Source organism: Eubalaena glacialis, chromosome 3 (assembly GCF_028564815.1).
Source record: "Eubalaena glacialis isolate mEubGla1 chromosome 3, mEubGla1.1.hap2.+ XY, whole genome shotgun sequence".
NCBI classification, from domain to species: Eukaryota; Metazoa; Chordata; class Mammalia; order Artiodactyla; family Balaenidae; genus Eubalaena; species Eubalaena glacialis.
Window position 1 is genome coordinate 23,864,945 of NC_083718.1, and position 24,619 is coordinate 23,889,563.

At 38.9% G+C, this 24,619-nt stretch overlaps 1 protein-coding gene across 1 annotated transcript; it reads left to right on the forward strand.

The window, feature by feature from the left end:
- The first annotated feature begins 211 nt into the window (after positions 1 to 211).
- Positions 212 to 9,590, forward strand: SRP9 (signal recognition particle 9). Its single transcript, XM_061185357.1, has 3 exons — positions 212 to 429; positions 4,629 to 4,697; positions 8,428 to 9,590. Exons 1-3 carry the CDS (start codon positions 358 to 360, stop codon positions 8,545 to 8,547), a joined length of 261 nt encoding a protein of 86 aa, XP_061041340.1. The 5' UTR covers positions 212 to 357; the 3' UTR covers positions 8,548 to 9,590.
- The last annotated feature ends 15,029 nt before the right edge of the window (positions 9,591 to 24,619 follow it).

Genomic DNA, 24,619 nt, shown 5'->3' on the forward strand with positions numbered 1-24,619 from the left:
GCTTTACCATTGGAGTCCAGCCCAAAGAACAGCGGGACAGATCCTCCTCCAGTCCTACAGGGGGCGCTGTGGCAACCTCCATCGTTTCCCCTCTCTCCACTTCTCTGGACCGGCTCCCAGAGTCACACGCTCGGGGCTCCACCTCCTCCTTGGCAACATCCCTCCTTCCCATTGGGCGAGGCCGGTCCGGGCAGTCCAATGGAACGAGGCGTTGGTGCGAAGAGGCGCCACCATCGTTGAGCGGCTGGGTCTCTGCCGCGGTAGGTGGCTGCGAGAGGTAGGGAGGTAGGTGGGCCACGTCGCGTCGCCTCAGGTCCGTAGCTTTGCCTCCCTCTCCTGTTCTGCCGCGGGCCCACGATGCCGCAGTACCAGACCTGGGAGGAGTTCAGTCGCGCAGCGGAGAAGCTCTACCTCGCAGACCCTATGAAGGTAAATCACTGGAGGGGCCAGTGCCTCTGTCCCAGCCCCCGGTCAGGATAACTTCTCTGCTGTCCGCTCGGCCTCCGAAGCTTCTCCAGCATCCTAGTAGGTGCTGTGAGTGAGGAGAGACGGACCCCGCCAAGTCCACTTGTTCCTCCTTTATTAACGGCCCGATGAAGCCCTGAAACGGTCAAGATCGGGGTCATTTTAGGGCGCTTAGGTAGCCTTCCCCCGCCCCCAATCCCTGAACATCCCTTATGGCTGTCGTTGGTTTACGTGTCTCTAAGGGCAGGACTTCTCTCCCTGCAGTTTCGGCCTTCTGTCCCTCAGCTGTTTTGGTGCCCTTGTCCCGTACTACCTCGTGTAAGATAAAACGGTTATGTTTTTCTGCCACCGCAGAGAAATTTTGGGAAGACCCCAGTTTGGAGGCATCTACAGCCATTAGCTTAGTGGTTCTTAATCTTTTGGAGGTCACTGCCTTTTTGAGAACATGAGATGCTTGCACCCTTTTCTCAGAAAAATCCACTTGTACGTAGAAGTTTGTAAACAATTTTAGAGGGCCCATGGATCCCTGTAATTCATTCATGGCCCCCACAAAAATTATAACAAGCGAGTGTCAGAGGTTAGCTTATTATTAAAAAGCAGAGAAGTCGCAAGGATGAGAATATAGCATTTGGGTCTTGACCTTTCTTCCTCTCAGGTTTTTATTTATTTTATTGTCATCTAAATAATATTTGAAGCAGCTCCCTGTTAATTAGAAATTTTGCTAGCGGGACTTCCCCGGTGGCGCAGTGATTAAGAATCTGCCTGCCAATGAAGGGGACACGGGTTCCATCCCTGGTCCGGGAAGATCCCACATGCCGAGGAGCAAGTAAGCCTGTGCGCCACAACTACTGAGCCCACGTACTGCAACTACTGAAGCCCGCGCGCCCAGAGCCCTGCTTCGCAACATGAGAAGCCACCGCAATGAGAAGCCCGCACACCGCAACGAAGACCCAATGCAGCCAGAAAAAAAAAAAAAAATCCTGCTAGCTTTTTAGACCTAGATAAGTAACAAGAAGCTGTAAAACATTCTTAGTTTCATTCTTTGCAATACAAAGATGTAATAATAACAAATTATGAAATGAGTTAGATATTTTTGAAATTGAGTACTTTGTTTATGACACAATTTCTGGCTCCTCCATTTGGTAGATTTTGTGTGTAGGGCCATCTGTTTCTTTAAGCACCATGAGGACAATACAGGATTTTTGTCCAGAAGTACCCACAGTGTAAACTAAAAATATTTGAAAAGATACTAAAGAATATACAAATTCACATCAAGAGTAATCATATTTTAAGAATGTGGTCATTCTTAGGGAAAATGAAAATAAAATGGTAATTATAGAGCATTGCTGTTAGCAAGGCATGTCTAGTATAGGCAAGAGAGCGAGAATCTTTGAGCTCTTTCCCCAATCAGAAAATTCCAGTGGCCTAAAAACTTGTGCCTTTTTATGATAACCTTGCACTCGTTAAAAACTAGTGATTTTTTTGATAGGAAGGTGAGGGGATGAGTGGGGAGAGACTGACAGTTATATTGAGTACCTTGTATGTGACAGACATTTTATATATATATTTATTTGTATAATTTATGTGAACAATTAAGACAGCCCCTTGAGGTAGATGAATAAACAATCTTAGATACATTAAATGATTTGCTTAATCTCTAAGAAATGAAGTTAAAATTTGAACCCACGTCTCTAAACCCCATGTTCATGCTATTTCTACCGGTCCATACTGCTGGGACTAAAAAAGAAAAGAAATTTTGTCAGAACTCTTTGGGATCTGTTTTACAGAATTCGGTCTTCTCTCCCTGTTGATTACATCTATCACCTTTTACCATTCTCTTTTGCATCCGCTCTAACTGAAGATGGCATTATTTCTGGACCATGTAATAACCTCTTAGTCTGCCTGTTTTTAAAATCCCTTCTTCACTCTCTTACCACAGCTATCTAAAACACAAAAATTGAATTCTCAGTTTCCTGCTTTAAAACTGGTTCTTCATTGATTGGTGGTAGACATCCGGACTCCCATTCCCCAGTCTGACCCTCTCTCCAGTCTTGCTGGCTTTGTCTTCCACCACTTCCACCATCCTCAGCCCTAGTCTCATGAAGCTACATAATGCATCATATCTTCAGACTGCCACTTCAGCTTTTCTCCTAACTTCTTCCCTAAAAGAAAAAAAAAATGCGTTTCTGAAGCCATCTCCATAAAGCCTTTTTACACTTCCCCTTCTCCCAATCTAAATTACTTGTGTTCTCTTTTAACATTTTACCTGTATATGCCTTTATAGGGTTTAATTTATGTTGTCTTATGTTTTGATTATTTTGCTTGGTTGAATTCAAAGTTCCTAAGAAAGCAAGAACCTTGATTTCTTTTTCTCTCTTAGTGGCATCTGACATGGTAACTTAGGCGCTCCCTGAGTTACAAAATGGACTCTCTTATAGTACCACAGACCTTTTAACTCTCATTTCTCCTACTCACCAGTGAGTATTCTTTTAAGTGAGAGTTAAAACTTTACGTAGTTGTCATGCTTAGTATATTTTTTAGTTTCAGTTTCCTTTTGTTTCTGGAGGACTGAATTTTTTTAAATATGTAAAACTGAATTTAATAGCTCAATAAATAGAATCAGGTAGTCTAAAGGTACTTAACCTAGTTTTCATTATTTATACCTACTTAAGTGCTTGGTGCGTTCCCTTTCCTCCCTCACCAAGACAAATCTCAGGGTGGTATGACTTTTTTTTTTGCAATCCCAGGAGAGCAGAGAGCAGAATGGGAAAAGCTGTAGGAAAAGCTCTAATAGCCCTTTTTATCTAGTTTCCAGAATTGTCTTGAGGGTTCTGTGCTACATTGTAACCATTTTAAAATTATGTTCCTGTTTTGGCTTATAGATACTTAGCACTTTTTAAAACAGCTAGCTAAAACTAAACAAGAGTTATTTATTTTGGTTAACAAGAAACTTGACTCTGCTGCAGTACACTTTTGAATCCATCATTTAAAGAAGTAAAAATAATGTTCATGGAAGTTGTAAACCCTATTGGGAGATGTCTTCTTTTATTGGAATATCGTAATACCTAAATCATTTTCTTGGCTTCCTAACTGTAGAATACCAAACAACAAAAAGTGCTGTGTAGCATGGCACTCAATATAGGAGTTATTCTGGATTTAGAAAGTTGTTGATGGAGACATCTTGTGCCATCATGATAAAGATGTGATTTTGCTGAGTAACGTAGCCTGAGTCCACCTCCTGAGAGCCATGGGAAAATGGAAAGTATGAACTGCGACTGCAGTGCTCTTTCCTGGGGAATGGATTTGAACTTAACTAGCCATTTCTGCTATTTTTTTCCGCTTCTTTTCCTATCATTCCTCTGTGGCTAGGTGTGTTGGTATTGTAGGGGAGAAAAAACTTTCTCCTTTACTCTCTTAGGTTTTATAACTGGGGCTCTGCAAATTAACAGGTAGAAACATACATAGCACAGAAGTTCACAAAGAAATGTGACCTGAGGAATTTGGGACCTATACGCCATCTTAACAAAGGGTGGGAAAGAGGCTGGACAAAGGAAAAGAGGTTTGGGGCTTCTGGGAGGGGGTAAGTTGTGAGAAGGTGACTAGGAAATGTATGGGAAAGAAGAGTTGTTTAGTAAGGTTTGTTAGGGAACAAACCTTGTTCTCTTTTCCCAGGGAGAGGGAAACACCTTTACAATTGGAAACTTATGTCACCTTTACAAAGGTTAATTTATGTCCTGCTTTTGGCCAGAAAGGGCAGAGAGCTAATCGCCTTCAGCTCAAAACATTCCTTATGCCTAAGTGGTATACTTTGAGGTGGCAAGCTGTGAATACCCTTCAGTATATTATTCTTACTGGCAAGAAATGCCAAACCACCTTAAGAGTCTCACAGGCTCTCTGAATATGGATGTGTCTTGGGAATTTTCAGTACATCTCTTCAAAGTGGCTGAAAATAAAATACCTGACTTTAAGTCTCAAAAAAATTGCAGCAATAGAAATGAACAAAATGCTGTTTTCCCGCATTTCAATAAGTTTACAGTAAAGGTGCCTTTAGATGTTTTGGCTATTAATTCTAAAAGGATCCATTTTAGCCCACCTGAAGACTAAATTATTTATGAGAAATGTCTTCTGACTTCACTGTTTCTAAATATGTATTTTTATTTCAGGCACGTGTGGTTCTCAAATATAGGCATTCTGATGGGAGTTTGTGTATTAAAGTAACAGATGATTTAGTTGTAAGTATACATTTTTACTTGTTGCATACTTTCAGATTTGTTTGAGTTAATCATTTGTTTGAAATTATTTACATAGAATTTATGCAGGTCACCCATTAGGATGCTTATTTCACATTGCATTCCCAAGTCAAGAACCTTGGTCTGGAAGCTATTGTTATAGGCACTTGGAAAGATAATTCAACTTGCTTCATTAATGCAGTATGTTAAGTGTAGTTTAATAACTGCTCTCTTCGGACCCTAAGCAAGAGGAACGTAGAGACCAAAAGTGGATATGAGGGGTGAAGGTTTCTTTATACGTGTGTGAGAAGTAAATAATGGTATTTGAACACAAGTTATAGGCTCTATAATTATATTTCTGACCTCCCCTGTCTGCTCACTCTTGTCTGTTCCTCACACCCCATTCATTCCTTACCCCTCTGCCATCTGGTTTCTGCGTGAAGTCTTCCACTCAGACTGCTCTTGGTGAGAGCTCAGCAGCAGCCCCTTTATTTTCAAACCCAGTAGTCTCAGCAGTTCATATTTTATGTGACCTCCTGGCTGCTTCTGAGAAAACCACTTCTTGTAGAAATTATTATTTTGGCATCTGTGCTCCATTTTATCTTGTTTTTCTTTTTCTGTTTCATTCATCTTTGCTAATTATTTCACTGATGTGCCCCCATAAATATTGGTTTCTCCAGGATTCTGTTCTTGATTTTTTCATACCACTTCTGGACCAACCCATTAAGTCCAGTAGTGCCTGTATCTGTCTGTTTCCAGTTTTGTACCTTTAGCTCATATTTTTCTTTTGGCTTCCTGACTAGCTCTAAGTTGAGCATCCTTCCTCCTCTCCTCGTTAACATTAGCCTGTCTAGAATGGAACTCATCATCTCTTACCAAACTGGCTCTTCCTGTTTTTTCTCTGTTAGTTGCACTGTCATCTACCTGCTCAGAAACCTGGGGATCATCTTTGGTCCCTTCCTTTCCCTCATTCTCACGTTAACTATTCCTTCATTTGAAAAACTTGTATTTTGATCCTCCGGTAAGTTCCATACATTTTGCTGGGCATTTGTGAATTATTGATTCAAGCTCCCTCGTCTCATTTTCTGCCATGAACTCTCCATCTTGACTGCTAACCTCGTAACTTTAAGGGCTCAGCGTCACTCACCTGGACTAGTAGAATAGGCTTAACTGTGTCCCTGCTTCCAGCTCATCCTTTAGTCGTCCTGTGCTGCCCTGCCGGAGTGGTTTCTAAAAATGCAAATTTGGTTGTTACTACCCTGCTTAAAAATCTTTAGTGGCCAAAAAAAAAATCTTTAGTGGCTTGTCATCACTCATAATGTAAATTCCACCCTCATATCCTGTCTAATCTTCGTCTTTTCAATGTTACTTAAGGGCTTCTTTCATATGCCATGCTGTCTGAGGCCTCTGAGCTTTTGAACAGTCTGTTTCCATCTCTGCAATATTGAATCCCACCCCTGCCCCAGTGTGACAAGCCTGCTGCTTATCTTTCAAAACCCAGCTCAAAAGGATTGCTTCATCTCTTTTATTTCTGCCTCTTTTTGTGCTGTGTCACAATTGTCTTATCACATTTGACTTTTAATAGATTGTGAGCTTCAAAATAATAAAGATAGATCAGTAATATTCTTACCGGTATTTGTAGTGACTAGCATGGTGTCCTGACCCAGAGGGTACTTAGCAAACACTTTTTTTTAATGGATTAATTCTTTTAAAAATTTAATAGTGACTTTAAAAATGACTTTTTGGTCATATATTTTACTATTTTTGTGTTCAGGGTTCCATTGTGAGGTTGCGTGAAGTCAGATCTTTTAATGATTACGATGTCTTCCAAGAACCAATTGGGTTTGGTGAAGTAACTGTGAAAATGTGAAAAAGGAAGAATAAATTGAGCTGTATTGTGCTAAACCTAGATTCAAGAGATCTGAATCCTAGCTTAGCCATCTACCAGCATTTCATCCTGGGGAAAGTTCAGGCCAAAAGTTTGGCTTTTGGGGCCATAATTTTCTTGTCTATGAAGTGCCACAGTGATAGTCTGCTTACCCAGTTGGGTTGTTGTGGAGTGTAAATGAAATATGTGGAAGTGCCTAGCACTAGTGCCTGCACTTAGTAGATTCAGTAAATGTATACTTGAATCTCGAGCATTCACACTGAGAAAAATTTTACTTATGATTGTCGCAGAGTGAATGGATATATCTACTGAAGAGAAATTGGTATATCCTGCTTTAAAAATAGAGGAAAATGCAGAATTGAATTCAATACAAGAGGCTTTATCTCCAGATGATGACTTTTTGCCTCTGGTAATGATTAAATATAGTTAAGGATTCATGGTAAGCAGTATTGGAAAGAACTTTATTTAAAATTGATGATGCCTGTGACAAGATCTAAATATGAAAAATACTTTTTGTTCCCTTTCTTAAAACTACTGAGAACTAGTCCATGTCTAGAAGGGACCAAAGACACAATCAAACCCATCCTCCTAAACAGTAAATATATGAATCAGCTCCAAAATAAAAATTTGTTTTCTAATGACTCTTAGAGAAAAGTTTGTATACTTCAGTAATTCATTTTAATGGCTAATAATTCCTTCACAAAACTCATGTTAGACTTCATTATTATCGTCATGGAGCTTTGACTTTTTTCTAGTCCCATTTATGCATCATTTTTTTCCAATGCCATGACTGATTTATAATATTGTCTTCTGTGGACCTAAAATCTTTCTGTGTATTTTAGTGAGAAGGTATTTGTTCTTCTCACTAAACTGTAGTGAGAAGGTATTTGTTCTTCTACAGAACATATACTAAAATTGAAACGGTGGAGATGATTATGGCCACTTTACAAAATTGTTAGACAAATTTGTACAATGCGTGGATAAAATTTTTTTAAGTAAGTGATTTAAAGGCTGTATGAATTCAGATCAGTTGTGCGTGATGGGGTTGAACTCCAAATTACTTAAGTTGATGAATATTACTGTAGGATCATGAAGTTCCCATTGTTTAAAACTCACGTGAATCTAAGATGGGCTAAAGAAAAATGGATCAGTGTTACAAGATGAAAAAAAGACTGGCAGCTTAAATTTGATAATTTTGAAGATTCTAGAACAAATGGTTTTATGGCTAACGATAAACAGATCTTAAGTATCTATCTAATGAAGAATTGAATTTATAGCAAGGAAGAATTTGGTTTGGTTTAAAAATTATAAGTAATGTCAGAAAATCAAGGTTGCATAGATTTATCTCGTTTGATTTAGGTAGCGACCAGCAGTAAGCAAGGGATTCCAGACTTTTTTTTAATTATCATTAACCCTCCCCCCCTCCCATTTCACAAATAGAGAAAGGGATCCCAAGATTTATATGCTTTTCCCACTGTAACTCAATCATTTATGACCAGATCCCAGGGAGAAAGTATCTAATTCCAATCTTGAAGTCTTCTCATCAGACCATGGCAGAATTTGAATACATTTTTCAACTGGTCATTTTTGAGAAGCTTCTAATAGAGTTCAGTTTGTTTTTTAACCACAGCAGTGGCATTTAAAATATTATAAAATACTAAACTTAAGGAATGTAATTGTGGGGGACCTGGAAACTTGAATGTAATTCCTTTAGTATGACCTCCAGAGGAAGTAGAGCAAAACAGTGGCAGGAAAAGACTCAAAATTGTATCCAATCATATGTTTGCTACGTCATTGATAATCTAGTTTTACATAGTTAATGTGTGCTTTTAAAATTTCTGACAGTGTTTGGTGTATAGAACAGACCAAGCTCAAGATGTAAAGAAGATTGAGAAATTCCACAGTCAACTAATGCGACTTATGGTGGCCAAGGAATCCCGCAGTGTTGCCATGGAAACAGACTGAATGGTTTGAAATGAAGACTGTTTGTCATGTTCTTAGGAAGTAAATATCTTTTGAATTTGAGAAAGTGTTGGGACAGAAAATACTTTATGTAACTAAGTGGGCTATTCAGAAGCCAAGAGATAATTTTCTGTACTTTGTTTTTTAATGTTTACTTTAGAGAGCTAGGACTGTAAATGCTTCCAGTTAGAAAAGCCTTTATTTATTTTTGGAAATGGAACAAGGAATGGCTCTATCTTGGAAACTTTTTGCAGATTGTTTGATGTTAGGCAAAATAAATAATTACTCTCTGGTAAGTTTGTATCAGTAATTTGAAAATGAGATATCAAGAAAAGCCAATTCTTCCTTAAATTTAGTTAATCTGTCTTTAAAAGAAAAATTAAATGGAACCATTTTGCTGGATTGATATATTTCTTTTGGAGCATAAATTTTGTGCTGTTGGTGACCAGCAAATATAAAATATGTTAACTGGAATTAACTGCACAGCAGTATAGCTGATTATATATGGTAGTGTAGTCTCAATTATATCTAAAAATAACTATGAAAACAAGTATGCTTTACCTTAAACTTTACAAATTTAAACTATATTTTTAAATATAAGGGATTCATAGTATCATTAACTTGTTGAGCAAAGACTAACTTTGAATCTAATTTTCAGTGCTCAGAAACATCTGCTGTTACTATAAATGCATGAACAGAATGCTCACTAATGGATCGAAACCACCATATTACAGAAATATTTGCCACATATTTGCCATCTATATTTTCTCAGAAGGGCTAAGGATTATTTGAACTGTTAAATTTTTGCATACCTCTATGACACCCCCACCCATTTCTCTCATTACTTAACCAAGGTGTTAAGCATGACTCTCACAACTGTTCTCCATTAAACCAGAAGTATGATATTATTTGATATTTATCTTATATTTGTAACCTGAGTTTTACCACCTAAATGTAATGTTCACATGTTGATTCCTACATTAAAATATTTTTTGTTAGGAATTTGTTGTGTTGACCAGTGTTTTAACATGGCAAGTCCCATTACCCATATGAATTTTGGCATGTTTCAGAGAGATCAGTAAATAAAATATTACATGAATATATATTGTTTCTCTTTAAGTTTTTAACTTCTCAAGAATTACTGATTTCTTGACTGGGATATTCTGTATTTAGACTAAAGTGAGCCTAATGATGCTATATATACATTTTTATTTATTTTGTTTCTTGGTACTTTTATTATATGACTTTCTCTGAGCTGTATGCTATGGCATTTTGTTTTCTTGATTAAGAAAAGTAACATCAAATAGTATAGGGTTTTTTGGGTTTTGGTGTTTTCCCCCCATAGGATAACCGGAGGTTTTTTTGGCCTTTTTCTTTTTCATTTACATCTTCTACTTTTTTCTTTCTTTCTTTCTTTTTTTTTTTTTTTACTTTTTGTCTGCACTCCACGGCACGTGGGATCTTAGTGCCCCGACCAGGGATCAAACCCGCGCCCCCTGCATTGGAAGCACGGAGTCTTAACCACTGGACCACCAGGGAAGTCCCCATCTTCCACTTTTTAACACTACTTTATGAAGATAACCGGGAAAGGGAGAGACTTCTATTTGAGTTCTTTGAGTCCTTGTAGCTTGCAGCAGTGATTAAGAGCAGGGGTTCCAAGGCAGACTGCCTGTGTTGCAATCTTGGCTCCACTGTTCCCCAATTCTGTGGCTTTTGAGACAGTACTTCTCTAAGCCTCCATTTTCTTCTCTGGAAATTGGGCTGACAGTAGTATTCATAGGGCTTTGAGGGTTAAATGGCATAATCCCCTTTAAGCCCTTAGCACAGTACCTGGAACACAGTAAAGCTCAATAAATGGTAGCTATAATTACTATTATTGTTATGATTGTTATTTTTCAGGGGACTGGGTATAAGTAGCCAGCTCTTAAGTTTTCTCATAATTGTAATTGAATAGTTACTTATAAGTAACGTTTGCCTTTTCTACCGAGCTATGTCTATTATCAAACGCCATTTTGGGCAGATGTAGTAAAACAAGATTGTCCCCATGAGGAGTGTTCTTATGTGGTGGGGGAAACTGAAATCCTTAAATCTAAAACATGTTTATTTGTATCTACACAAAATAAAATTATTAAGAGAACTAATTGGTGGTGAAAGTATTGAATCTCTTAAAGACCATATAAATAATAAAACACCAAATTATGTATTCTGAAAATCGCAATGCTGTATACTCTGATTTTTTTCTTTTATTAGGAAGTATTTCTGGATACTATAATCACACTTTCATGGACTTTTTTTGGTTGGGGGGCTGCATGTGCGGCTTGCGAGATCTTAGTTCCCCAACCAGGGATCGAACCCTGGGCCCCGGCAGTGAGAGCCCCAAGTCCTAACCACTGGACCGCCACGGAATTCCCCATGAACTAATTTTTAGCAAACTGTTTTGTGATGTATTTGATCAAATGCTGCTGACCCTAAGGTAATCCAAATGAAGTCATCATAGTAATTAAGATTCTAGGTACAGTTAGCAGTTTTGTTCTTCTCTTGGAAAGACCCACTCTCCTTGGAGCACAGAGCCCATTAAGCGTTGTTGGCTACATATGTTCTCTGTTGAAAGGGCTGGCTTCTCCTTTCTCCCTAGCCTGCCAACTTTGTGTCTTAAAAATATAAAATCTCTTAGTCACAGCTCTAAGTCAGTGATTAGAGGCAGTGTTGGCAGCATTTTATAGTTGATATCTTCTGTTACCCTTAGAAAAATTGAACACAACAATATGATGGTAATAGTCTTGAAAGTACAGTTGACCCTTGAACAACGGGTTTGAACTGCACAGGTCCACTTATATGCCAGTTTTTTTCAAAAATGCATAATACAGTAATACACAATCTGCAGTTGGTTGGAATTACAGTTCTGGAGGGCCGGCTGTAAAGTTAAATGCGGATTTTCTACTGCATAGAGCGTCAGCACTCCTAACCCCTGTGATGTTCAAGGGTCAGCTGTATTCTAAAACTAATTCAAAATGAGTGAAATGTGAAATTAATTGCCCAAGGACAGTAAGAGGTACTCCTTTCTGCCTACTAAAAATGAAACAAAACCAAATCCCTCATTAATATTTATTGTTCCCCTTTTAGTAAAAAATACCTTGTTGTGGTAATGGAAATATCATAGTATTTAGTATTATTTCTTTTTAAAACAGAAAATATTCCTCTAGTTCTACAGTTAAAATTTATGATAGCATGAGAAGAAAGTCAAAATATTTCATTCTTCTTTCTTACATTAAAAGTAGTGATTGGGCTGGTTCCAGATAAAGATTAAGAAGCACACTCCGCCATGGCTCTTCTGCTGAATACAGCTATGAATGCACAGAGCAGCTGTCTGAGGACTCTGAAAAGAAAATAGCAGGTGGGTTGGGCAAGAAGACAAGAATTTGAAGTACCACTGAACCAGTGATGAATGAGTCTTATCATTTTCCCCCCTCTGGTATCCCCCAGCCTGAATTCAACACATTGGAAACCTAGAAGTGAGTACTGGGGTGCAGACCAGGAGTGCCAGAAGCCTTTGGGTCTGACCCAAGAAGTAGAAGGGTAACTTCTAATATTTGGAGAGAGTGCAGAAATCCTTTTTCTTCCCCCCCCCCCCTTTTCTGTGTTCTCTTACAGCCCACTCCCAAGCAATCCCATGGTGGTGACAGTGTCAACTACTGGCAATGGGAGCCTGCAGGACCCAAAACTCAGGGAGATAGCCCTACCTTTCCAGTACGGCTGTGTTTCCAAGAGGGTGGAACCAACTTTCATTTTTTTCTCTTTGTTCTCTATCTGCTTGGCCCTGGATGCAAAAGATGGTGGCAGAAGTGCACAGGGTAACTAAAGCCAGATTTCTTTTGGCCCGAGAGCCAATGGAAGGAATCAGAAAGTACCAGGGAGATCATAGAAAGGAAGGAACTCAAAAAAGTGACCTTATAAAGCTGTTTATGTAGTTCTGAGTCTGCCCCCAATCTGCTAATGTGTATGGATCTGATTCTTTTCAGCATGTTAAAGACTTAGAAACTCAATAGGTAGACCACCACCCAAATTCCAGACCAGCAGTTGGGAGGCATTCACATGCAGTAGGTCCAAAAAGCACTGCAAAAATTTTAAAAGCTGCACCTGTCTTCTGTAGGCTATGATTCCAATGTCAGTTCACCTTTCAAAAACTACCTGGTGTTGAACACCTGAAAGTAACCAAAAGAAACAAAAAAAGCCTTTGCCTGCAACCTAACCAGGTTGACTGCCTGCTGAAACAAACAAAAACTCTGTATTCTCCATAGGATTTAAACAAGGCCCAGAGTTGGTAACAATATTCAAAATGTCAAGGATACAATCCAAAATTTCCTGGCATAGAAAACTCTCCAAATTTGGTGAAAAACTTAAAACCTATAGATTCAAGAAGGCCAAAGAAATCCATATCATAATGGAAATCCAATCACAATCATAATGAAACTGGACAATGATCTTGAAAGCAGCCAGTGAAAAGCATTATCTATAGGGAAACAATTATTTGAATGACTGGATTTCTCATCAGAAATCATGGAGGCCAGCAGGAAGTGGCATAATATTTCTAAATTGCTGAAAGGAAAGAATTATCAACCAGAATTCTATATCCATAGAAAATATCCTTCAGGAACGAAAGTGATATAAAGCCATTCTTGGATGAAGGAAAAGGAAGAGAATCCATTGCCAGCAGACTTGGTGTAAAAAAGAATTACTAAAGGAAGTTCTTCAGTTAGAAGGGAAATGATACCATAAGGGAAACTGAAACATTCAGGAATGAAGGAAGAGCAATAGAAATGGTAATTGTCTAGGTTAAAAGAATATTCTGTTGAGTTCTTAAAATATGTTTGATAGTAGAAATAAAATATATATGGTGTTCTCACTGTGTGTAGATGTAATATATAAGATATCAGTAGCATAAAGGAGGATAAAGAGACCTATATATAGTAAACTTTCTACATTCCACTCAAAGTGAAAAAATATTTATTCTAAGTAGACTGAAAAGGTAAGTATGTATATCCTCATCCCTCAAGCAATCACTAAAAGAACTATGCAAAGAAATATAATAACACAGTAGATAAAATGAAATACTAAAAAACATTTTAAAAAAGTGGGGAGCAAGAAAAGGGCATCAGGAGCAAAATATAGGAAACAGACACAAACCAAATAATAAAGTGGTAGGCCTAAATGCAACATATCAACACTTACATCAAATGCAAATAGCTAAAGCACACAGAGATTGTCAGAATCAAAACGCAAAATACTAGAACCAGTTGTACTCTGTGCAAGAAGCTTACTTCAAATATAATGGTATTTGAAGGTAACGAGTAGGTTACAAGTAAGATGATGGAAAAAACATGCAATGCAAACACTAATCAAAAGCTACCTGGACTGTGTTAATATTAAAAAGTAGACTTCAAAGGGGAAAGGTGGGGGGATAGGGATAAATTGAGAGTTTGGGATTGACATAAACACACTACTATATTTAAAACAGATAACCACCAAGGACCTACCATATAGCACAGGGAACTCTGCTCAATATTCTGTAACAACCTAAATGGGAAAAGAATTTGAAAAAGAATAGATACATGTATATGTATAACTGAATCACTTTGCTGTACACCTGAAATTAACACAACATTAATCAACTATACTCCAATATAAAATAAAAATTTTTTTAAATTAGATTTCAGAGCAAAGAATATTTCCAAGGATAAAGAGGGACAATATATTGATAAAAGGGTCAATTCACCAAGACATAATAATCCTAAATGTGATTACACATAAACAGCTTCAAAATGCATGAAGCAAAACCTGAACTGAGCTGAAAGAAGAAACAAAAATCCACAATTATATTTGAAAGCTACAACGCAACTCTGACATCATATATCCAGAGTTAGCACAGACTTCACTGGTTAAAAGCAAAGTCCTCCATGAGACTCCCTCACTTCAAACACAAGCTGCAAGCTCGGGTTCCCAGGCCACCTGCACTTCTGACCAACTGGCTACAAATTCAGGGGTACCCTCTATCCCCTCCGGTTTCATAATTTGCTAGAGTGACTCAGAACTCAAGAAAGCACTATACTTAGCAGTTTTATTATAAAAGATATGTCAGGACCAGTCAAATGAAGAGACATAGGGTAAGAACTGAGAGGGTACCAAATGCAAAGCTTCCATGTTCTTAGGACAAATTACTCTCCCAGCACATACATATATGATTACCAATCAGGGAAGCTCACCTGAACTTTGGCTGTCCATTATGTTTCATCATGTAGGAATGATTGAATCATTGGCCACGTGCTAGAACTCAATCTCCAACCTCACTTCATCTCCCCAAAGGATGGGCCAGACATCTGGCCTAAGATCACCAACCCTCTAATCATATGACTGGCCCTTCTGGCATGGCCAGGCCCCATCGCAAGTTATCTCATTAGTATAAACTCAAGACATGGTCCCAGGGACCACCATGAATAACAAAGACTCTTCTGTCACTCAGGAAATTCCTAAGATTTAGAGGTTAATTCCCAGGAACCAGGGACAAAGACTAAATAAATTCTTTATTATACAACAATTCACTCAGTAATAAAACTTGTAAATAGAAAATAAGCAAGGATGTAGAAGAACTGAACACCACCATCAACCAGCTGGATCTAATTGACACAGCACACTCAGTTCAACAGCAGAATACTTCTAGTGCACGTGAGACATTCATTAATGTCATACTGGAAACTAGCCAGTGCAACAAGGCAAGAAAAATAAAGGCATCCAAATTGGAAAGGAAGAAGTAACTATCCGTATTTATAGATAACATGATGGGACACATAGAGAATTCTATGGAATCTACAAAAAGGCTACTGAAACTAGTAAGTGAGTTTACCAAGGTTGCAGGTTACAAGATCAGCATATATAATTTTATTTCTGTACACTGTATGCAACAAACAGGTATGGAAATTTAAAAGACAAATACATTTCTAATATCATCACAAAGCTCAATATCAAAAAGAATAACTCAATCAAAAAATGAGCAGAAGATCTAAATAGACATTTCTCCAGAGAAGACATACAGATGGCCAACAGGCTCATGAAAAGATGCCCAATATTGCTAATTATTAGAGAAATATGAATGGAAACTACTATGAGGTATCACCTCACACCAGTCAGAATGGCCATCATCAAAAAGTCTACAAATAATAAATGCTGGAGACAGTGTGGAGAAAAGGGAACCCTCCTACACTGTTGGTAGTAATGTAAATTGGCACAGCCACTATGGAGAACAGTATGGAGGTTCCTTAAAAAACTAAAAACAGAGCTACCATATGATCCTGCAATCCCACTCCTAGGCATATATCCAGAGAAAACCATAATTTGAAAAGATACATGCACCCCGATGTTCATAGCAACACTATTTACAATAGCCAAGACATGGAAGCCACCTAAATGTCCATCGACAGATGAATAGTTAGAGAAGATGTGGTATATATATGCAAAATTACTCAGCCATAAAAAAGAATGAAATAGTGCCATTTGCAGCAACATGGATGGACCTAGAGATTATCATACTAAGTAAAGTAAGTCAGAGAAAGACAAATATCATATGATATCACTTATATGTGGAATCTAAAAAAAAAAAAATGATACAAATGAACTTATTTACAAAATAGAAACAGACTCACAGACATAGAAAACAAACTTATGGTTACCAAAGGGGAAAGGTGGAGGGAAGGGATAAACTAGGAATTTGGGAATAACATATACACACTACTATATATAAAATAGATAAATAATAAGAACCTACTTTAAAAAAAAATTTAAATCATCACAAGATATGCACTGGAAACTACAGAACATTGCTGAGAGAAATTAAGAAGAGTTAAAAAATGAGTAATATATCTTATTCATGGGTCAGAAGAATTGGTATTATTAAGATGTCATTTTTCCCTAAGTTGATTTATAGATTCAATGCAATGTCAATTAAAATACCAGCAGACCTTTTTTTTTTTTGTAGAAATTGGTATGCTGATTCTAAAAATTTATATGGAAAGCAAAGGACCTAAAATAGCTAAAACAATTCTGCAAAAGAAGAATTAAAGTGAAAAGCTAGGTACTTCCCTGGTGGTGCTGTGGTTGAGAATCCGCCTGCCAATGCAGGGCACATGGTTTCGAGCCCTGGTCCGGGAAGATCCCACATGCCACGGAGCAACTAAGCCCGTGCGCCACAACTGCTGAGCCTGCGCTCTAGAGCCCGCGAGCCACAACTACTGAAGTCTGCACACCTAGAGCCCGTGCTCTGCAACAACAAAAGCCACTGCAATGAGAAGCCCGTGCACTGCAACAAAGAGTAGCCCCCGCTTGCTGCAACTAGAGAAAGACTTCGCGTAGCCAAATGCAGCCTAAATGAATAATAAATTCTTAAAAAAAAAAAAAGTGAAAAGCTAAAACCGCCTTCTTTCCTGTCTGATTATAAAGCTACAGTTACGTGAGACAGCATCAAGATAAACATCTAGACCAATGGAACAGAATGGAGAGTCCAGAAACAGACCCACACATACATGGATAACATTTTACAAAGGAGCAAAGGCAAGTCAATGGAGAAAGGATAGTCTATTCAACAAATGATGCTGATATGATTAGATATCCACATGTTTAAAAAACATGAAACTGGGGGCTTCCCTGGTGGTGCAGTGGTTAGGAATCTGCCTGCCAATGCAGGGGACACGGGTTTGAGCCCCAGTCCGGGAAGATCCCACATGCCGCAGAGCAACTAAGCCCGTGCGCCACAACTACTGAGCCTGCACTCTAGAGCCCATGAGCCACAACTACTGAGCCCGTGTGCCACAACTACTGAAGCCCACGTGCCTAGAGCCCGGGCTCCGCAACAAGAGAGGCCACCACAATGAGAAGACTGTGCACTGCAGTGAAGAGTATCCCCTGCTCGCCACAAATAGAGAAGGCCTGTGCGTAGTGACAAAGACTGAACGCAGCCAAAAAATAAATAAATAAAATAGAAATCTTTAAAAACAAACAAACATGAAACTGGACCTCTACCTTGTACTATATACAAAAATTAACTTAAAAAACAAATCATAGTTCTAAATATAAAACCATAAAACTTCCAGAAGAAAACAGGAGAAAATCTTTTGGGTCCTTGGCTAGGCAGATACAATTTATAAAAGAAAAAAAAAAAGCACTTCAAAATTGAAATCTTATGTTCTTCCAAAGACTTAAGAGAACGAGAAGACAAGCCACATATCAGAAAAAAATTATTTGCAAGCATATATCTGATAAATGACTTGTATCCATAATATATAAAGAACTATCAAAACTCAGTAAAACTGGGCTTCCCTGGTGACACAGTGGTTAAGAATCCGCCTGCCAATGCAGGGCACACGGGTTCAAGCCCTGGTCCAGGAAGATCCCACATGCTGCAGAGCAGCTAAGCCCGTGCACCACAACTACTGAACCTGCGCTCTAGAGCCCGCGAGCCACAACTACTGAGCCTGTGAACCACAACTACTGAGCCCGCATACCACAACTACTGAAGCCCGCATGCCTAGAGCCCCTGCTCCGCAACAAGGGAAGCCACCGCAATGAGAAGCCCGCGCACCGCAACTAGAGAAAGCCCGTGCACAGCAACAAAGACCCAACACAGCCAAAAATAAATAAAATTTAAAAAACAAAACAAACAAACAAAAAATGAGTAAAACTGTCAAAACTCCCCTTGCCCCGCAAAAAAAGTACACAAAAGATTTGAACAGACACTTAACTGAAAAAGATGGAAAGATGGCAAATAAGCACAAAAAAAGATGTTCAACATCTTCAGTTTTTAAGGAAATGAAAATTAAAATCACAAAATACCACTACAGATCTATTACGATGGCTAAAATTAAAAAGACTGACCATACCAAGTGCTGACAAGGATGTGGGACAACCAAATCTCTCATACTGCTGGTAGGAATGTAAACTGTTACAACCATTTGGAAAACAGGCAGTTTCTTTAAAAGTTATACGTATGTCTAATCATCCATTCAAAGACTTGTACCTGAATGTTCATAGCAGCTATATTTATTAATAGCTAAAACACTATCAATAGACACAACTGAAAAGTCCATCAACAGGTTTTTGGATAAACAAATTGTGACACATCCATACATAGCAATACTATTCAGCAATGAAAAGGAATGAACTGTTTATATACATGACAATGTAGATGAATCTCAAAATAATTATGCTCAGTCAAAGAAGCCAGACATGAAAGAGTACATACTAAATGACTTAACTTACATGAAATTCTAAAAAGTGCAAACTAGTGTATAGTGACTGCAGATCAGTGGTTTCCTTGGGGAAGAGGGGAGATGTGGATGGAAGGGATTATAATGAGACATGAGGAACCTTTGGAGGTGATGGATATATTCACTATGTTAATTATAGTGACAGTTTCATGGGTGTACACATATATAAAAACTTGCGAAATTGTATATTCTGAATATTTGCAGTTTATTGTATGCCAATTATACCTCAATATGGTGTTTTGAAGAAAAGGAGAGAACCTCCTGAAAAAAACTGCAGTTAGCTGGCAGCCTCCAATTGCCACATCTGTGAGATTTGCTGCAGGTTCACACTGATATGTCACTCTTTCTGGGCTGTTCCCAGCCAGTAACTGACCATGGCAGGGATACTAACACTGGGCCAGTCCTGCCCCGTATAGCCTGGCCAAGACCGAGAGCTGCACTGCAGGCTGAGGCTCTTCCTACCCAATCTTCCTCCCTCCCTGCTCTCCCTTCACAGGTGTCAGACCTGCACTGTGGTCTGAGGCTCTTTCCCTCTCCTGCTCCCTCTCCTGTTCACAGGCATTTCTGCCAATAGACCTCTACACTTCTTATTCCATCTTGGTATGTGCTTTCCAGAGGACTTGAGTTGATAACGGTATCTTCAAACGTGTGTTGTCTGTTTGAATTTAAAATTTTTTGCTAATGTTCTGTTGGGTTGTTGTCATTTCTTTAAGGGTTCTTGGAACCTTGGACAAGTTATTTAACCTCTGTGCCTCAGTTTCCTCGGATGTAAAATGGCAGATAATAAGAACCTGATAGAGTTATTATGAAGATTAAATGAATTAGCATTTGTAAAGCACTTAGGGCCTGGTACATAGTAATTTCTATGTGTTTATTAAATTAAAAAAACAGGAATCCTCTATGTTTTCAGAATGTCTTTTGTTAAATATGTCCCAAGCATTTTGCCCATTCTGTCATTCATATTTTATCTTTGTGTATGGATACTGTTTTGATCCCTTGGAAACTAATTTGTTTGTTATTGCTGCCAAAACAGATTATCACAAATTTAGTGGCTTAAAAAACCCACACATTTATTCTCGTACAGGAACAGAAGTCTGAAGTGACTGAAAAAGGGCTAAAATCAATCAGGATTCATTCCATCTGGGGGCTCCAGTGGAGAACCCATTTTTTGCCTTTCCCAGCCTCCCGAGGCTGTTCTCATTCCTTGGCTCATGGCTCCACGCTGCGTCTCCTTTCCTACCTGTACTCTGTCACCACATCTCCTTCTTCCTTTGACCTTCTTGACTCCCTCTTATAAGGACCCTGGTGATTACATTTAGTTCCCACCCAGATAACCCAGGATAATCTTCACATTTTAATGACATCTGCAAAGTCCCTTTTGCCATCTAAGGTAACTGTCACAGGTTCTGGGGGTTAGCTCATTGATGTCTTTGGGAGAGCCATTGTTCAGCCTACCACAGATACCTTTTGCCACGCAGAAGTTTCAGATTTTGATATAGTCACTTACTCTCTTAGTCCGTTCCTTTATGGTTTCAGTCTGACACCACTTTTCTTGGCATTCATGTACATGCAACCCAGAAATGCAGGGAATTCTAAGCCTGTGAGCTTCACCCTTGACCAGTGAGGGATGGCACTAATACTCCTACTTTTTGCTCCCTGGGTGGACAGTTCTGAGAATCATTTTATAAATCTTCTCAGAAGGTCCCATAGAATCAAGCACCAGTTACCCAGAGCAGTGGCGTAGTTGAAAACACATCCTCGTATTGTCTTTTCCTCCTTTACATTTTCACCTCCCAGCCCTCACTCCTATCCCTGGGATGACTTCCCAAATAAGCTACTATAAGTAAGCCTTTGTCTCAGGCTCTGCTTTCAGGGGAGCCTAGGTTAAAAGAACAGAAAAGACTCCTGGAAATTAAAAACATGACAGCTGAAGTGAGAAAGTAGAAGCGGGGAAAGAAAAAATTGCAGAAATACCTCAGAAAATGGAGCCAAAAAGAAAAAAAGAGGCAGAAAAACGGGTGAGAGTAGATAGGAAAAACAGTTCAAGATTTGGATATAGGAATTCCCTAAAAAAGAACCTGGAGTGGAAGAAATCATCAACAAGATTATTTAAGAAATTTTTGCAAAATTAAAGGACATGAATTTCCAGACTGAAAGGGCCTGCCTAGTGCCTTGCATGAGGGTGAAAGTAGACCAAATATCAAGACCTATGATCTCAGAATTTCAGTATAATGGTGATAAAGAGAAGCTCCTATAAGCTTCCAGAGGAAAAAGGGGGAGGGTTTTTTTTTTTAATTAATTAATTAATTTATTTTTGGCTGCTACTCTTCGTTGCAGTGTGTGGGCTTCTCATTGAGGTGGCTTCTCTTGTTGCGGAGCTCAGGCTCTAGGCGTGCGGGCTTCAGTAGTTGTGGCTCACAGGCTCAGTAGTTGTGGCTCGCTGGCTCTAGAGTGCAGGCTCAGTAGTTGTGGCGCATGGGCTTAGTTGCTCCACGGCATGTGGGATCTTCCTGGACCAGGGCTTGAACCCATGTCCCCTGCATTGGCAGGCGGATTCTTAACCACTGCGCCACCAGGCAAGTCCCGGGGGTGGGGGGGTGGTTCTTTAAAAGGATCAGGCATCAGAGTGGCCTTGGACTTCTCAAGGGCAATACTAGAAACTAGAATATCGTGGAGCAACACCTTCAAAATTCTGAAGGAAAACTGTTTCCATCCTGGAATTTTGTATTCATCCAAACAGTTAAAGGGAAATATTGAATAAAGACATTTCCCAGACACATTTAGATTAGGTTTTACTGAGGTAACCTCCCAATCTCAGTATCTTGAAAAAAGTTTATTTTTTGCTCAAATTACAGACAGTTGTGGCTCCTCAGCCCCTCCCCTGCTCCAGTGTCTTCATTCCAGGATCCAGGATGAAAGAGCAGAACCTGGAGACAGCTCTTAAAGCTTCTGCTCAGATGTCACATCATATTCTATTGGTCAAAGCAAGTGACATGTCCAAGCCTGGTATTGGTGACATGGGGAATTATATTCATCTGTAGGGAGGCACTGGAGGTCACATAGCAAAGGGCAGGAATATATATCCAGCAAATCGCCAGGGGCAGTAATCTACTCCACAATGTCTCAGAAATTTACCTCCCACATACCCTTTTTCAAGAAGTCACTCAAGGAGGTGTTCCTCTAAAATGAAATGAATCAAGAAAGACGAAGACATGGGATATAGGAAGTGGATACCTAACATAGGAGACAGCAGGAAGGAATCCCCAGGATGGCGGTGAAGGGGAAACTCAGATGACAGCTGTGCGGCAGGGGTGGAGCCACCAGACCAGATCAGAGGCAGGTCAGAGGGCTCCTGAGGCACTTCTTTAAGAAAAGGAAAAAAATCTGATGTGAATGAATTTACTATGAAGGGGTGTATATAACTGATAGAGAGGTTGGTGGTAAGTAGTGATCAGTACACAGAAAACCAAGCAAATTTTAAAAATATTAATTCTAGGGAAAACATCATGTTACACAGGAAAAGAAAATCATAGTGATAATAGCTTGGCCCTGAGTTGCCTTCATAACAATGAAAACACTGAATATTAAAATATAACTAAAATTGGAGGGAAGGAATACGGGGCGGTTGGAAGTTCCATAGTGAAGTCAGTTGAAGAGCTAATTTCCTTATCTGTTGAAGTCTTCAACAGGTAATGCCTAAGATGAGGTTAAAAAAGAAAAACACTTAAGTATACAAATATAAAAAGAGTCAGTTAAAAGGGTTAAACCTGGTTTTTGCTCTTCAAGGAGAACAGGGGATGGGGGTGGGGGAGAAGGGCTGAAACTACTGTTGTCTTAAAACCATGTAGAGCCAACTGAGGCTTCAAGTGATTGACTCTGATTAAAATACTGAGTTTAAATAATAGTCTCCCCATCCTGGGCAAAACAAGAACGAAATGATTCTCATACTCAAATAGGGCATCGTCATAATGCAGTGTCCAATGCAGGCCCATAGAGGGCTCAAGAGGGCCTTGACTTCTTTCGAACTTTGTGTATAAACTGTGTTTACAACTGGCTTCGTTACCAAATTCTTCTGTTGACTTTTGATCTTCATGAGATAATATTGTTGACCTTGAAGTCCTGGGAATATAGTATAGTCAGTGATCTCAAGAAACGGGGGACAAAGTGGTCAGTGTGAAGTAATTTAAAAGAAATTTCAGGATTGTTGAGTAAGTATGTATCCTTCTGCTTTTCTGTGGACATAGGAAAAGTGCTTTAAAAAATCCAACATTTTGCATCTTTCCTCTTCGGTTGCATCTTTTTGTAAAACTATGAAATCTATTTAAAACCTAAAATTATTTTCTATTTGTGGTGACTCAGGACATATTACTTTATTTTGTCATTCTTGATAATCTCCCAAAAGATATCTTTGTAAATTATCTTGTCTATCGTACATGAGCAAGTTTCTAGAAGCTGGGGGTTCCGTTTGTGTTTGTTTATTGGTTGTTTTGTTGTGTTGACGGAAAAAAAAATCAATAAACCAATCTACAATAGGAATAGAAAAGAGTTTTATTTGAGCCAAACTGAAGATTACAGCCCAGGAGACACAGATTCAAGTAGCACTTGAATTGTGTTCTGCCAGACTACAAAATGGAGGAGGCTTATAAAGGCAAAGACTGCAAAATTACAGGAGCTGTTTGTCAAGAATTATAATTGGAGCTGGCAAGAAGTAAGGTTGCCTGCCAAGGAAGGATTGATTGTAGTCCCAAATGGTTGCATAGTTACAAGGGGAGACCTTGAGACCGTGAGGTTGCAGCTGGCAGCTATCAGATACTGTTTTGAGAACGGATGGTTGTGTCCTTGAGTCTGATACAGTGCAGAAAATTTAATTCTTAGTAATCCAGGAACGTGTCTGAAACAGTGTCCAAAATGGCCACTCAGCTCCATTTTGAAGGCTTGAACCACAGTTACTCCATTTTGATTTTTTAAAATGCATTCTTTGTGTTAATGGTTAAAGCAGATGTGCAATGCATGTTTAATAGGCCACAAACAAGCTGTTCTTGTTAGCCTAAAGTTCAAGTTAAATCATGTATAAGCCAGAATAAGTTCTTATACCTCACTATGTGAACATCTCTTCCATTAGTTGGGGTAGCACCGTATGCTAACAGATGACTGTTAAATATACTTGATTATAAAAATGATGAGAAATACAGATATGAAATAATTCTGTGTAATTGATTTTCTTACAAAATGCTCTCTCTTTAGGGCATTTTGTAAAATAGCCATTTGGTATCCTCACCTCCACTCTAAAGTCCCAGGGGATCTGTAATCTGTTCATTTTGAGGTAGATAACACTTTTGTGATGAGTAGCAGGTGATAGGAGAATCTAACTCTAATAAAATACATACAGGGTCTGATGCAATCAATAATCTTTCAATTGGCATCTGAAAAGGAACTTACTGATAAGCATCCAGAGAGCAGAGAGTGCAAGGCAGGAGCCCCATGGTGAATAAACGTGACGGAAACGTTTGAGTGGAAGCAGAAGTAAACAGCAGTTTATTGGAACTGATATGAGCCTGGAATTGGGAAGAGTGCAAGTCATGCTTTAGAAATCTAGGGAGAAATGCAACGAATCTGGAGTGTCCGATGGCCTTAGAAAATAATATTTTTAAATGAATTTCTATTTTTTTTAAATTAATTAATTAATTTATTTATTTTTGGCTGTGTTGGGTCTTCGTTTCTGTGCGAGAGCTTTCTCCAGTTGCGGTGAGCGGGGGCCACTCTTC

Coding starts and splice junctions, on each gene's coding strand:
- SRP9 (XM_061185357.1), top strand. CDS start 358: ATGCCGCAGTACCAGACCTGGGAGGAGTTCAGTCGCGCAGCGGAGAAG. Junction 430..4,628: donor ACCTCGCAGACCCTATGAAG/GTAAATCACTGG, acceptor TTTTTATTTCAG/GCACGTGTGGTTCTCAAATA. Junction 4,698..8,427: donor AAGTAACAGATGATTTAGTT/GTAAGTATACAT, acceptor AATTTCTGACAG/TGTTTGGTGTATAGAACAGA.